The sequence below is a fragment of the Nycticebus coucang genome, chromosome 4, assembly GCF_027406575.1.
Source record: "Nycticebus coucang isolate mNycCou1 chromosome 4, mNycCou1.pri, whole genome shotgun sequence".
In the NCBI taxonomy this organism is placed as follows: domain Eukaryota; kingdom Metazoa; phylum Chordata; class Mammalia; order Primates; family Lorisidae; genus Nycticebus; species Nycticebus coucang.
The window spans coordinates 37,309,722-37,325,914 of record NC_069783.1 but is presented as its reverse complement, the minus strand read 5'-3'; the positions used below and the strand labels follow the sequence as shown (position 1 = coordinate 37,325,914).

General features: G+C 36.2%; 1 protein-coding gene across 7 annotated transcripts in view; it reads left to right on the top strand.

Annotated features, from left to right (window-relative positions):
• SOS1 (SOS Ras/Rac guanine nucleotide exchange factor 1) overlaps positions 1-16,193 on the top strand; it is a 134,252-nt gene that overhangs the window by 98,110 nt on the left and 19,949 nt on the right. For all 7 annotated transcript variants that reach the window (XM_053587739.1, XM_053587741.1, XM_053587740.1 and 4 more), the window contains 6 exons: positions 220-342; positions 1,303-1,406; positions 2,626-2,848; positions 3,976-4,095; positions 8,818-8,980; positions 9,457-9,574. In XM_053587739.1, coding sequence (XP_053443714.1) covers positions 220-342; positions 1,303-1,406; positions 2,626-2,848; positions 3,976-4,095; positions 8,818-8,980; positions 9,457-9,574 — 851 coding nt within the window. The remainder of the gene's footprint in view (positions 1-219; positions 343-1,302; positions 1,407-2,625; positions 2,849-3,975; positions 4,096-8,817; positions 8,981-9,456; positions 9,575-16,193) is intronic.

Sequence of the window (16,193 nt, the reverse complement as noted above, 5' to 3'; positions counted from 1 at the left end):
TTTCTAGTTAGTTTTATCTACATTGGCAAGTACTAATTTAAAATAATTTCATTAGCCTTTACATTATAGAAGTTTCGATTGTTTTCACTGATGTATATATCCTTGGTAATTTTTATAGTATTATCTTGATTTTGTTCACTGGTGAAAAGGTTTGTGGTTTTCTATTTGCATAATTTAACAAAATTAGTATTTTCATTAATTTGTTCTATCGTATATTAGGTTTGAAATTCCAGAGCCTGAGCCAACAGAAGCTGATCGCATAGCTTTAGAGAATGGAGACCAACCACTGAGTGCAGAATTAAAAAGATTTAGAAAAGAATATATACAGCCTGTACAACTGCGGTAAGCATTAAATAAAGGACTGGCTCAGTGCCCAGTGGTTACCGTGCCAGCCACATACGCATACACCAAGGGTGTTGGGTTTGAACCCAGCCTGAGCCAACCAAACAACTGCAACAAAAAAATAGCTGGGCATTGTGTGACAGGTGCCTGTAGTCCCAGCTGCTTGGGAGGCTGAGACAAGAGAATTGCTTAAGTCCAAGAGTTTGAGGTTGCTGTGAGCTGTGACACCACAGCGCTCTACAGAGGGTGACTAATAAGACTCTGTTTCAAAAAAAATAAAATAAAGGACTCAGGTAATCAAGTCTTTATTGAGCTGTTGTCTCAGAGCTGAAGTGTATGAGGACCTTTCCCAAGTAAGGAGGACATAACAAGTAAAATGAGTGAATAAATAAGAGCAATTATCAACAGTTGTGTAATTCTTAATTAACGTAGAGTTTTAAAGGTGTTAGGCTTTTCTCCTCACAACAATGGGGGCCCACTGCTCCATAATCAAAGCCTTTACTATCTATGCATATCTTGCTTTATAAATCTGTATCTTACTCTTACCCTGTAAACCTCTCTTTCTCTTCCTTTATAAACTTTGTTTCACACATGCCTTAAAAAGCGCCTGTGGCTCGCGGGTAGGGCGCCGGCCCCATATGCCGAGGGTGGCGGGTTCAAACCCAGCCCCGGCCAAACTGCAACAAAAAAATAACCAGGCGTTGTGGCGGGCGCCTGTAGTCCCAGCTATTCGGGAGGCTGAGGCAAGAGAATCGCCTAAGCCCAAGGATTTGGAGGTTGCTGTGAGCTGTGTGACGCCACGGCACTCTACCGAGGGCGATAAGGTGAGACTCTGTCTCTAAAAAAAAAAAGAGATTATTTAATTTGGTTAGAGTTATTCTATTTTCATTTGCACCATTCATCATGATAAATATTTCTGTTCAAGCTCTCATGTAATTCAATTCTGCGTTAATACCATAGAGTTTTGAACGTATGTCGGCACTGGGTAGAGCACCATTTCTATGATTTTGAAAGAGATGCAGATCTTTTACAACGAATGGAGGAATTTATTGGAACAGTAAGAGGTATGTTTTTTAGGTGCCTAGTTTTATATATAGTAAAAGTCTCAACATAGTGACCATCAATTAATGCCATTATTGTTGTGTTGTTAAGGGATGTTTATGACAGTGCCAGCATAACTATTTGAAAAAGTTAAAAAGTTAAAAGTTTTCATCAAGCGGCCGTGCCTGTGGCTCAAAGGAGTAGGGCGCTGGCCCCATATGCCGAGGGTGGTGGGTTTGAGCCCAGCCCCGGCCAAAAACTTCAACCAAAAAAAAAAAAAGTTCTCATCAAGCATTTAGATCTACAAATTGCTCAGCAGTTGTTACCCTTTTGATCCCAATATATTTTCATTTAGTCAATCAGCTTAGTGATAGAATGGGTTAGTCTCAATTTTAGCCAACTCTTTATACTTCTGAAAGTAAGAGGGCAGTTAGGAACTGTTGTGCCATTATAACACCACTGTGGGAGGTTGAGTGGGCCACAGGTGAATAGAAACAGAGACAGCAGAGCATATTAAACTGAGACTGTTTCTAACACTGCCACTAACCAGATACGTGACTTTAGGCAAAATCACTTTGATTCTTTAGGCTTCAGTTTCCATATCAATAACGTGAAGAGCTAGGTTTAATGATCTCCATGATTTCCCTTTAGTTTAAAGATTCTGTGATTGTATGGCTCTAAGGATGTCCTACCTAGACAAACTTGTTTTTATTTACATTGTACACTCTAAATGAGAATCAGAAAATAAATGGTTAAGTGATAGTACTTTCACATACAATACAAAAGAGGGCTACATCAAAACTCAGTCTATAAATGAAGGAATCGGTCCTCTAGCACTGTTTGGTTTATAAAATATAATGTTACTTAATAGTGGATATGTATATTCTGTCCTTATAAATATTGTAATTTATATAATATACAACTTTTCTTGGAGGAGTATAAAATAATATTTTCAGTGAAGTTCAGTACAATAGAAGTTGAAAATCTCTGCATATAAATTACTTTTAATCTTACGTAGAAAGGATCTGAAAGAATACACACCAAACTATTAATAAATAGTGTTACCCAAGTGGAGAGAAATGAGGTAGGAAATGGTAAAGGGGAAGTTGCATTTTTCCATTTGATCAATTGAACTTTTTATACCAAAGATATATTCAGGTATCATTTGTGTGATCTTAAACAATTTAAAAATGTAAAATATTAAGTAAAGGATATTCTATATAAAAATATAATGTATTTCAGGTAAAGCAATGAAAAAATGGGTTGAATCCATCACTAAGATAATCCAAAGGAAAAAAATTGCAAGAGACAATGGACCAGGGCATAACATTACATTTCAGAGTTCGCCTCCTACGGTTGAGTGGCACATAAGCAGACCCGGGCACATAGAGACTTTTGACCTGCTCACCTTACACCCAATAGAAATTGCTCGACAGCTTACTTTACTTGAATCAGATCTATATCGGTATGTAATTTGACATTCAATCTGAAAAATCATTTCAAAAGAGTTAAATTTTTTAAATGAAATACTGGTTTCTGTCTTAAGGGTTGTCATAAAGTATAAACAAGATAGTACACGAAATGTTTAGTAATGAGGTCAGGCAGACAGTTTTACTCCCTTGATCTCTCTTGCTCTGTCTGAATTTACACCTTCTTTCTTTCTGCAGTTAATCCCTAATTAGTGAAGCTAGATTTATATCGTGACTTGACTAATTGCTGGCTTGGTATTCTTGGGCAACTTTATTTTTATTCTTCTGACCCTTAGTTTCCTCAAGAGTAAAAAAGGGCTAATAATAATACCACCTCCTCGCTTGAGCCCAGGAGTTGGAGGTTGCTGTGAGCTGTGATGCCATGGAACTCTACCCAGGGCGACAGCTTGAGGCTCTGCCTCAAAAAAAAAAAAAAAAAACTTCCTCCTGGGGCTTTTGTAATATTTAAATTAGTCAGTTGCCTGTCACGAAGTAAGGGCTCAATAATTTTTAGCTACTTCTGTTGCATAAACTGAAATCATGGCCAGTTGTAGCCTTGTTCAGTTTATTTTGCATCAATAAAACTGTCTCAGAAATGTCTATTTCTGGTTTTAAATAGGGACCATTTAGAATGTCAAACTTAATTATTTTTAATAACTAAATGAGAAAAGGGGCTAAATTTATAGATCTCTACCCACCAAAGATCATATTTCCGAAAACTACAGTATTAGAATCCATTTTATTTTATTTTTTCCCAGGACCTTTTGTGGTAGGTTTTTTTCTTCCCTCATTTAGACCCCCCCCCCAAAAAAGGAAAGATTTATGAATCATATTGATTATAAGTGCTGGGAAAGGTGGAGAAATCTCAGCCTTGCCCAAATACAAAATGCTACTAAAAGCAGTAATAAAAATATATAAGTATATGCATAAGAATAACTTTTTAAAAAAGAGTACATTTACAATTTTTTTGTTATACCTTATTTTTCATTTCATAAATCTTTCTGTTGGTAAGAGGAACATTTACATGGGAGTCTAGTTTTTCTTTATTACATTTACTTAATCTCTATCAGCGTCCATATTAGAGGAATAAGTATCATTTAACATTATATATTCATGATTTTAGAGCTGTACAGCCATCAGAATTAGTTGGGAGTGTGTGGACAAAAGAAGACAAAGAAATTAATTCTCCCAATCTTCTGAAAATGATCCGACACACGACTAATCTCACTCTGTGGTTTGAGAAGTAAGTATTCCTGGTATTCTTACATTTTATAGCTGTCAGCTACATATGAATTTCGGTGCAGTTTTATTTCTATATGTCTCGTGTCTTTTTGTTCCTCTGTTCCTTTGTTTTGCATTGAGTGCTTTTCATTGAATAAAAATGACGATATGCAGCATTTTAATTTCACTAATTTTTTAAAAAAATTTTTGAGGTTCTTTTAGTGATAGCCTTGTGGTTTACCACGTAAACCTTCAGATTCATAGTAGCTTAATTCCAATGATATATAGAAAGGTTACTTCTGTATAGCTTTATTCCCTTTCTCCCCTTTTTGTAATATATATTACATTAATTGAATGATACCACAATACATTGTTACTTTTTTTTTTGAGATAAAGTCTTACTCTGTTACCCTGGGTAGAGTGCCATGGCATTGTAGCTCACAACAACTTTAAATTCCTGGACTTGAGCAATCCTCTTACCGCAGCCTCCCAAGTAGCTGGGATTACAAGCACGTGCCACTACACCTGGCTAGTTTTTCTATTTTTAGTAGAGACAAAGTCTGGCTCTTGCTCCAACCGATTGGAACTCCGGAGCTCAAGCTATCTACCCATCTCGGCCTTCTAAAGTGGTAGGATTATCAGCATTAGCCCCTGGGCCTGGCCCATGGTTACTTTACCATTTGCCATCATCTTCTTAGTCCATTAAAGCTTTGCTCTTCCCCACTTCCTTTGTGCTATTATTGGCAATACATTACACATATATTACATTTCTATGTTCTTATCATTTTATGCAGTTGCTTTGTAAATCATTTGAGGGAAGAACTATGGAAAAAACATGCATTTATAGTGTCTTTATAATTACCTTTATTGATGTTCTTTGTGTGGATTCGAATTACCATTTGGGATCACTTGCTTTCCACCTGAAGAACTTCCTTTATTATTTCTTCTAAGGCAGGTCTACTAGCAACAAATTCATTCAGTTTTTGTTTATTTGAGAAAATGTTTCACTTTCATTTTTGAGCAATAATAGCTCCATCTTTAAGTTAACTCATTTTTTTCTTCTACCAGTTTAAATCTACTATTAAGCCCTTCTAGGAAGTTTTTATTTCCATTGTTGTAATTTTCAGTTCCAGAATTTCCATTTGGTTTCTTTCTATAATTTGTCTCTTTAATGATATTCTCTTTTTGATGCACAATTGTCATCAATACTTGGCTTAACTTTTTTATCCTCCTTTCCTTTAATTCTGTGAACATGTTCATAATGGCTATTTTGAAGTCTTTTTTTAGTTAAATCTGACATCTCATTGCTCTCACAGGCAGTTTCTGTTCTCTGCTTTTTTTCCCAATGTAAGAGTAATACTTTCCTAATATTTTGCACACCTTATAATTTTTTGTTGGAAACTTGACATTTTAGATAATATATTGCAATAATAACTTTGAGTGTGAGTATCCCTGCCTTCATTTCCAAGGGCTTATTATTGCTACTTGCTTATTTGTTCAGTGACTAGCTGGATTATTGTAGTGAAACCTATTCTCTCTCTCTCTCTCTCTCTCTCTCTCTCACACACACACACACACACACACACACACACACACAGTTAAGCGGTGATGTACTAAGAAAAATGCAGATTAGGGTATGACCATAGACAACCTAGGAAAGCAGTGGTACTGGTGGGATTCTCATCTACTCCTTCCCTGACCAAACACACCCAGCTATTAAGCTCCACTAATTGCCAAATGGTTGCATTATTGTTTCAACAATTCTTTTGAGGCATAAATTGTTACACAGAATAATCCAATCAAATTGTAGCTCCTTTGAAGGGATGGGTTCTGAGGTCCTTGTTTGATATTTGTTCTGACCCTCAGACAACTCCTCTCTGCTGGGCTTAGGTTTAAACTTCTCCACACTTTGTTGCAAATGACAAGAGATTAGGAGCTGTCTTTTCATACCAGGCTCTGGGGCTAAGGACTATGGGAAGCTTTTCTCTGTGTGACATTTGCTCTTCAAGCTCAGTGCTCTGTTGGTGTAGAGAGTGGCCAGCCCTGGTGCTGTATCCTGAGAGCTTCTTGCTTGCCTCTTTTGGCTTGGAACTACTGCCTCAGGAGTCAGAGGAAGGGCTATTTTCTCCATATTCTCAGCACATAACACCCAAGGTAGAATCTCCATTCCATAAGTAAGAGCTGGGCAAAGGAAGAGAAATCCCACTTCTCAGCTGCACTCAACCAAGACCTACCCTCACCAACAGGCATCTGGGGGTGTGCTCCTCCAGGGAGGAAAGCGGAAAGCTCCACCAGATGTTCTTGCCTGTGGGAAGCTGGAGTGGCTGCTCCCCTGAGCTGGAAGGAAAAGGGGAGAGAGCAGTCTAGATGCAGATACCACAGATAATCTCCCCTCTCTTACTGAATCTTTATAGATTTTCCTGAATAGATGTTTCTTCATTTGCCATTTGCTCTCCATTCCATTTCTAGAGACTAGTGGTTTGAGTGTTTTGTTTAGTTTTGTGTTTTTAAATAATTTTCATCAGTCTCATTCAGTGGAGCTCCTCAGACTATCATGCCAGAAGTCCAAAATCTCAATGCAATTATACAGTTGGGAGCCAGAGATTAGAGTTTTATGTTTTTGTCCATATTTTTCTGAGTAAAGACAATACAGTTACTTGACTAGTATTTTATAAAGGTAATATGAGATTTCCACAGATCATATTGGTTATCAGAACAAGTAACCAGTGACATAAGGGAATGAGAGGTACATGAGCAAGAGCAGGAATGAAGACCTAAAAGCGGTTCCTAAAGAGGAATAAGCAGTCCAAGTCATCTGGAAGTTAGGGTTTCCTTCTATTTTTGTCAGTCAACAAGCATGCCTCTAAATGGTAAAACTTAACATTTAGCCCCTTCTGTGTTATTTTCTGACTTCTTCATTATTAGATTAAATAACATACTAAAGTATTTAAAAGCCCTTTTCCACCATCATAATTAAAACTTTATCTGAAAAGAGGAACATTACTGGTAAGTAGAGAACGTTTGCATTTCTGACCTATTTTTTAATTGGTTATTTAGACAAAGGCCATTCCCTGCCTTTTTCAAAGTGAGGGGTTCTTAATCATTTTGCTGTGAGTCCTCCTTAGACATGGCTGTGTGTTAGAATTAGTGTCAAAAGCTCCACAGGTGATCTTAGTTTATATCCCTTATTCATAACAACTGAAATTGTTTTTTAAAAGGTGTAAGTTAAAATATGTCACATCTTTTTAACTGTCTAACTAGTCAGAATATATTTATAGAGATCTAACTTGAAACATATAAACATGTTATGTTTATTTTGATAATAAGCCAAGTTTATTTGTATAGTTTCAGGTACAATGGTTTTTCCTCAGTGTTAGATGAGCCTCATCAGACAGTAATGTAATCTGCAACTTCATATTTTTAAAAATGTTTAATATTGACATGTTTAATTTTTCCATGTATATATTCAGTTTTTTCTTAGATTTTAAACTATTTAATATATATTAAAACTAAAGTTTAATATCTTTTTTCCTTTACTGATAAGTGATTGATTAGTAAACAAATTCTTTCAAATGCTACTCTATCAGGAAATTTTTTTTTGAACATAGCATGTTTCCTTTTATTTTTATTTATTTATTTATTTATTGAGACAAAGTCTCACTTTGTCACCCCTGGTGGAATTCCGTGGCATCATAGCGCACAGCAACCTCAAAGTCTTAGCTCAAACCTCAGAATCTTAGCTCAAGCAGTTCTCTTGCCTTAGCTTCCCAAGTAGCTAGGACTACAGGTGCCCACCACAACGCCTGGCTATTTTTAGAGATGGGGTCTTGCTCTAGCTCAGGCTGATCTCGAACTGGTGAGCTTAGGTGATCTGCCCACCTTGGCTTCCCAGAGTGTTGGGAGTACAGGCGTGAGCCACTGCACCCAGCCTCATGCTTCCTTTTAGCTAGTTACTGGGAGATACATATCTTCCAAGGATTCTTGGTATTTAAATATAAAGTGTTTTTGTTTTCCATGAGGATTTTTTTTCTTTATAAGTAATATTTATTTTGAATCATGGTAAATTAGTTGTACATTAGTTGGCTTTTTAACATAACAGTGCTTAAGAGCTGTTCCTAGAAATGTAGTCAGCTATTTCTATATATCAAAGAAAGAAATTAAGCATTAATGACTGAAATCTTTTTTCTTTTTTTTGGGGGGGGGGGTGTCTCTGTCACCTGGGCTAGAGTACAGTGGTGTCATTATGGCTCACCACAATCTCAAAACTCCTGGGCTCAAGTGATCTTCCCCAGCCTCCTAAGAAGCTGGGACTACAGGCATATGCCAACACACCCAGCTAAAAATTACTAAAATCTTGCAATTAGATTTAGAATAGGAGGCAACAAAATTCTTGAATTCTAGTATAAATTCCCCTAGAATACACTCACATCACAAAGACCTGCATACATTCAATAAGATCATGAGCTTCATAGTTAATTCTAGTTCTAATAGATGATGCACCAAATATTATAACAGGGAAATGATTGGTTGACTCTACCAGTCTGGACATGAAAGAATAGCATACCTGCCTGGAGGCATTGCCTGATTTCCCAGTCTCCTCCTCTCACTCTGAATGTGTCTTCTCTGTACTTACATGGTGATAGCCACACACACGCGCTCTACATACATCATTTACTAATTTTTTTAAACCATAGCTTTATTAGAAAAACTCTAAAATTTTATTTTTTTTGTTTTTGGTTCCCAGATGTATCGTAGAAACTGAAAATTTAGAAGAAAGAGTAGCTGTAGTAAGTCGAATAATTGAAATTCTACAAGTCTTTCAAGAGCTGAACAACTTTAACGGTGTCCTTGAGGTTGTCAGTGCCATGAACTCATCACCTGTTTACAGACTAGACCACACATTTGAGGTAGGTGTTTTTTAATCAAATTTTCATTCTCTATTGTAAAAAATCAGGATTTTAACAGTTTTGATCTTTAATTTTTAAATGTTTCATCTGTCTTTTCAGTAGCAGGTTGAAAGATGGAATTACCAAAATTGTATATAAATCAGCTGCTTTAAAAAACTAGAGCATTCCCATTAAAATGTATTTATAGGTCCCACCCTAAGTTAGAAAACAAACTTTCATCACTTAATTTGTCACATAATGTACAATTAAACGTACACATAATTGAGTGAGGAGTGACAAGGTAAACTAGACTGATGACACACACACCTTTAAGTTTGTACTGTAGTCTATTAAGGTAGTCTGTCTGAAGCAGTATTAAAGTTATAGAATCAAATTGATAGTGTTATGTTTGAACCTTATTATTAGCTTGGAATTTTTTGGCAAGACCTGTGATTCCTTTTATAAATGTATGTGTCCTAAATATCTTTTTCTTGTAGCAAATACCAAGCCGCCAAAAGAAAATTTTAGAAGAAGCTCATGAATTGAGTGAAGATCACTATAAGAAATATTTGGCAAAACTCAGGTCAATTAACCCACCATGTGTGCCTTTCTTTGGTACGTATTTCTTTCTGAATTTTTATTGCATTTGTGGATGAAAAAAGCACTTTTTTTCATTAAATGACTGAATAATTACATACATAATAAGTAGAGAATACTTCCTTAACAAATATTTAGCACCTGAATCCCCTTATAATTTTTCTCTATTAGGACTTTTTACAATCAAGATAAATATAAGCATTTCATTTTCTATTTTCATTTTGGGGAGCCATCAGATATTATACAATATTTGTGTTCTTATACCTATAGAAAGCTTTTTAATTAAATTTTAATAAATCTGGCCAGGTGTGGTAGATTACTCCTATAACCTAGCACTCTGGAAGTCTGAGGCAAGAGAATCACTTGAGCTCAGGAGTTTGAAAGCAGCCTCAGCAAGAGTAAAACCCTGTCTACTAAAACAGAAAAATTAGCGGGGTGCTGTGGCAGGTACCTGTAGTCCCAGCTACTGGAGAGGCTCAAGGAGGATTGATTAAGCCCAAGAGTTTGAGGTGGCTGTGAGCTAAGCTGATCCCATGGCATTCTAACTTGGGGCAATAGAGTGAGACTCTGTCTCAAAAAAATAAATAAATAAAGTTTAATAAATCAGATACTCTACAGAAAAGGTATGACCAAACTCAACCTATTTATAATCATTTTTTCTGGAAACATTTTCACATGGCTAAAAACCATAGTGTTTGGTGCCTTCAGGCCCACAGCATAAGCACATCAAAATTTTATTCTCCTTACCTATTCTTTTTTCCCCCTCTGCATTAGAAGGAAGTCCTTTTTTCTTCCTTTTAAGATTGGATATGCCATCCAAATCTCCTTTTCTGTAGTTTCCTTTATCTTCTTCCATTATTTATTTCCTGTATCTCGTATCTACAATGTCTCTTTCACACTGGCTTTTCTCTGCCTATGCCCAGGCACTGAAGAGAAATTATGACCCCCATCACACAATTCTTTTTAGTGTGTAGCGTGGTTTTTTCTTTTTTTGGTCTTTCTTTTCCTTGTCTGTATCTATTTTTTTCTATATAATTTTAATTTACATGACACGTAACAATGTTAAGTCCTGATGTTTTTCAGTTACCGTGTTTGCCACATGTTATTGTTTAGGCTTTATATCAACAACTTTTGTATTTACTTCTAATCTTTCTGCTGTGTAGATTGTATTTAACTGTAATTGTATGACATGTGCATAGTATAGTGTACTTTTTTCACTTCCCATATCCTAAGTATATTTTTGTATTTCATTAAATAATCTTTATAATCATTACTTACAATGACTGTGTGATATTCCATAAAGTTGATATCACAATTTAACCATTATCCTATGATTAGACACATTGCTTCCTGCTTTTTTGCTTTCCTTAATAATGTTATGATTAATATCTTCATTTAAGCCTTTTTCTTTCTTTTTGAGACAGAGTCTCACTTTGTTGCCCTCAGTAGAGTTCCATCGCGTCACAGTGCACAGAAACTTCAAACTCTTGGGCTCAAACAATTCTCTTGCTTCAGCCTCCCGAGTAGCTGGGACTACAGATACCTACCACAACGCCCAGCTATTTTTAGAGATGAAGTCTCGCTTTGGCTCAGGCTGGTCTTGAACTTGTGAGCTGAGGCAGGTCTTGAACTCATGAGATCAGGCAATCCACCCACCTGGGCCTCCCAGAATGCTATAGGATTATAGGCATGAGCCACCACACCGAGCTTTATACCTTTTTTCTGTATTTGAGAATACCTTCTTGAGATGGATAACCAGAAGAATTATAGTAGTACCCCTTTATCCTTGGTTTCACTTTCCATAGTTTTAGTTACCTAAAGTCAGCTATGGTCCAAAAACAAGATTATTTTAAGAGAACAAGAAAAAGACCACATTCACATAACTTTTATTACAATATACTGTTATAGTTGTCCTATTTTAAATTAGTTATTGTTATTTATCTCTTACTATGCCTAAATGATAAATACTTATGATAAAGGTTGATTTATCTATAAGAAAAGATGGGGTACATATATGAGTTTGGTACTATTCGTGGTTTTAGGCTTCCACTGAGGGTCTTAGAAGGTATCTCCCTTGGATAAGGAGGGACTACTATACATTGGTCAATACAACTTTTTTAACTGTTAATACAACTCTTAATACATATTTAACACTTAATACAAAAGCTTATAGTCATTTATGCTGTCTTTAGAAGTATATGGAAAAGCAAATATCATCCCATGGTTTCCAACTTTGGGTACTTCTCCCATACCTCTCCCCCCGCAATTTCTGTTATTTGTATGGATAAAAACTGCTTACTACCTATTTATTATAATTTCTATTCTATGGGCATATTTTCCATATATTTGCTTCATATTTTTGTTCCCTCCCGTCCATATTGTTTTGCTTATCTTCTGCAAACATTTTTACCAATCTGCCGTTTAGTTTTTATCTGGTGATGTGTATTAGTTTTAAATTATACAACCTGTCCATCTTTCTTTTTTTTTTTTTTTGCTATAATAACTGTTTATTAGATCTCTTAAAAACACTGAGGAATTTATTCATGTGTCAGTGCATATGAATGGCAGTCTTCAAAGCCATCTTTCTAATTATGATTCCTCTTTTAACCTTAGAAAGTTTGTATAATCTACTAATTTAATATTAATAATATTTTCTTCTACCTTTTTTGATGTCTTTGAAAATTATATTGAACTCTTTTATGAACTGGAAAGTCTCTTTAGATATTATATGAAATACCCAAACTTATTTCTCCACTGAATTGTTTGTTCTCGGTTTATTGAATGATTCTTCTTTTTCCCCATATGGGCCCTCCTCCTTTAGTACATCTTCTATCCCACTGACTTCTTATACCAGTGCCACAGTTTTAATGTCACACTATAATCAGTGATTCCCAACTGGGGGCAATTTTTGCCCCCCAGGGAACATTTAGCAATGTCTGAAGGTATTTTTTATTGATATAATGGGGATAGTGCTGCAGGCTTCTAGTGGGTAGAGAACAGAGTTGTTGCTAACACCCTATAATGCACCGGGGCACCCCCCCACAATAAAGTATCTGGTCTAAAAGTGTTGAGGCAGAGAAACTCTGCTTTGTAGTGTTTTCACAGATGATAAAGTTGGTTCTTTAATGTTTCTTCCATATTTTTTTCTTATTTGGTCTTGACCACCTGGGCGCAAGTGGTCCTCTGGCCTCAGCCTCCCATGTAGCTGGGATTATAGGTGTGAGCCACTATGCCCTGCAAGTTTCTTCAGTATTTTCTTTGCCAATTTTGTCTGTTTATTTTTCCAAACGAACTCTATAAGTTTGGGACCCCAAATATAATTGGAAAAAATAATTTAGAAGGAAAGTGTATGATATTTAGCATTTCCCCTTAATTTTTCCTGGGTATTTTTGGTTTAAATAGTATTCATTCAGTTCCCCTTAATTCCAGTAATTTTCAATTTCCTTGGGTTTTCTAAATATTATTTATTTATAGTTCACATTTACTGTGGGAGAGTTTTCTAAATATTTAATCATGTCTACAAATAATGATACAGTATCTGATCCTTTGATCCTATTTCTCTATTATACTTTATGGAATTGGTTATTAACTTCCTAAACTAAGCTTTAAAAATAATGGTAAAAGTAAATAGCTTATTTCTCCCTGTTTGACACTTCAGGATCATTAAATAAGCAGGTCTATATTAAGCTCAATTTAAGCAGGGATAGGAATTAATTTTGCTGCTTGCTTTATTCAATGCTTTTTAAAATCATCATTAAGAAAGTATCTTTCTTGCTACAGAATTGTTTCGTGTCATTATTTTAAAATACTAGCATTCAGTTGTATCACAACAATGACCTTTTAAGTACCCCATTTACAATATAGCTTTCCCATTTCTGTTTTTACTTTGCTTTTTCCTTCAAAAAGACAAGATCTTAAATTTAATTATTCTCTGATTTAATGGAATTTTTTGTCATATATTACTTTTTAATCATTATTAGTTTCTAGTTTTCCTGACAACTTCCTCCAAAAACATTCTTAATATTGAGTTTATTTCTTTTCTCTTTCTGGTAAAATGTTAAAGCCTATGTACTTGCTGTTAAGTGTGATAACTACGATACCAATTCATATAAGGGGCTGGAGAGGATCTGGACCAGTCTGATGTTCATTTCATTCAGTTGACAAATATTCCTTGGGTACCTACTAACCATTGGGATTGTGTCAGGTGCTTAAAAAAATGAAAAATACAGACAGTGTGCTCACTTAGCTTATATTCATTCATAAATAGAAAGAGGAAGTCTCCAGAGACTATAAAAATTCAAAGAACATAAACAATCAACCTATTTTACAGCCATTTGTTTGTAAGGCTCCTGACTATCTCCCTGGCTAAAACTAGCCCCTGACGGACAGCCTATAGATAAACTCAAGTAAACTTTCCTCACCACCATGTTAAAATCTCCGCCCTGGGAAGTGACATAGCTTCATTACCATAACATGCAGACTGTATGCTGACTCCACAAACTAACCCCAATGCACAGCAGGAATCCTCTCCTACCCATGATGACACATCTTTTTCTTTCTCTGCTGCCCCACAAAACCCTATGCCACTTTCCCTAGAGGAGATGCTACTGTACAAAAATAGCACTGGTATTCTCCTTCCTTACTACAAATAATTAAAAACTTAAGTGGTTAGAGCTCCGGCCACATACACTGGGACGGGCAGGGTTGAACCCAGCCTAGGCCTGCTAAACAACAATGACAACAACAAAATAACCAGGCATTGTGGCAGGTGCCTATAGTCCCAGCTACTTGGGAGGCTGAGGCCAGAGAATCTCTTAAGCCCAAAAGTTTGACGCTACAGCACTTTACCAAAGGCAATTAATTGGATGACAATTTTTGGATAACAAAACCTCAGGGCCCATTCAGTGAACTATTTGGCCCCTCCTACCCCTTCACCCTAACCGGTAGATATTTATTCATACAAACTTAATTCTCCAAAGTACTCTCTCAGGTCTTTATAAACTTAACTGATCTTCATAACATTCTTAACATTCTTAAATGAGAGAAAAAAGGAAGTTTAAGACCTTTATTTTTAAGGTATGATTTTAATAAGGTGTTTTAAGCTGAGCTGGGTGATTTAGTGAATGAATCAAACGCGTAGGTAGTTTGATAGGTACACAGGCAGCCCACCTGCCAGCCTTCCTACCCTTTCTCTTCATCTTTGTGGTTATTGAGCCTCTATTCTTAAGACAGTTTATCTACAACTATTCCTGGTCAGTTCCGCTCTCAGAAGATCTTTGCTATAGTCGGGCAGCCTTTTGTGGTTCTGACCCAGTGGATGGAGCCAGATGTTGTTGCTGCATCTGAATTCCATCTTGTCTATGTAGTAGTTTACAGATACTCCTTCCAGATTCTTAATTCTGGGTACTGTTTTTCAAACCCCTTTATGGGGGAGTGTCAGGGTCAAGATCAAGAGTAGTAATAGACACTTTTACTTCCTCTGTCATTTCACCAGAACAAGTCTTTTGCTAGCATTGCCACCAAGAAAATAGGGCAATTTCTCCTTCTAAACCTATGCCAGTCTTCTGTTCTATATCCTAATTTTTGTCCATGTACTAAAATGTTCTACTGATAACAGGATGACTATGTGGGCAAACTAACATTTCTTCTTAGGTAAAAGGATATACCTTAACCAAATTTGTCATTTGGGCACAAACTATAGCATTGGCTTTGCTCTTTTCTCTTACACAGCTCAGATTTTATGTCCATATATATATATAAATTTGTTTTGTCTCCCCTCAGGTTTCCCAGCTATTTTAGAATTGACTCTCACACCCTAGTCTATTCTATTCTTTAAATGTCTTTCTATTTTGAAATGTGTTCCTTCCTTCATTCAAAAACATTTGTTGAGGGCCACTATGTGTCATGCCAAGGGCTAGGTGCCGAAAATAGACGGACTAGTTGCATAGTTTCTGCTCCCCTGAAAGAGCAGAAAAGTAAATCTCAGTACTGTGTCATAAGTAGTAATGTATAAAACTGAATTGTACAAAGTGCTATGGAAACCTGGAACCCTAAGCAGCCACTCTGTCCTGGGAAGGTTGGGAAAGGCATCAGCAAAGAGGTGAAACTTTACCCTTCTTTATTATTTATGTCATAATCTCTGCTTTCCCTTTCCTTTAGAACAACCATTTCCAGAATAGGGTATGTAAAATTATATATTAAAGTACATAAAAAAGGAAAGAAAAATTTACGCTTTTCTAGTATATAATAATATTCAGGTCTAAATTTATATATACATACTTAAATATAGTACATTTTTATTCAAATTATAAGACAGTATGCTCAAATTTTTTTTTTTTTTTAGAGACACAGTCTCTAAGTATACTGTCACCCTTGGTAGAGTGCCGTGGTGTCACAGCTCACAGCAACCTCCAGCTCTTGGTCTCTTGGTCTTAGGTGATTCTCTTGCCTCAGCTTCCCAAGTAGCTGGGACTACAGGTGCCTGCCACACTACCCGGCTATTTTTTTGTTGCAGTATGGCCGGGGCTGGGTTTGAACCTACCACCCTTGATATATGTATGGGGCTGGCACTCTACTCACTGAGCAGGCACCGCCCTGCTCTAATATTTTTTTAACTGACAATAAAAGTTTGGACACC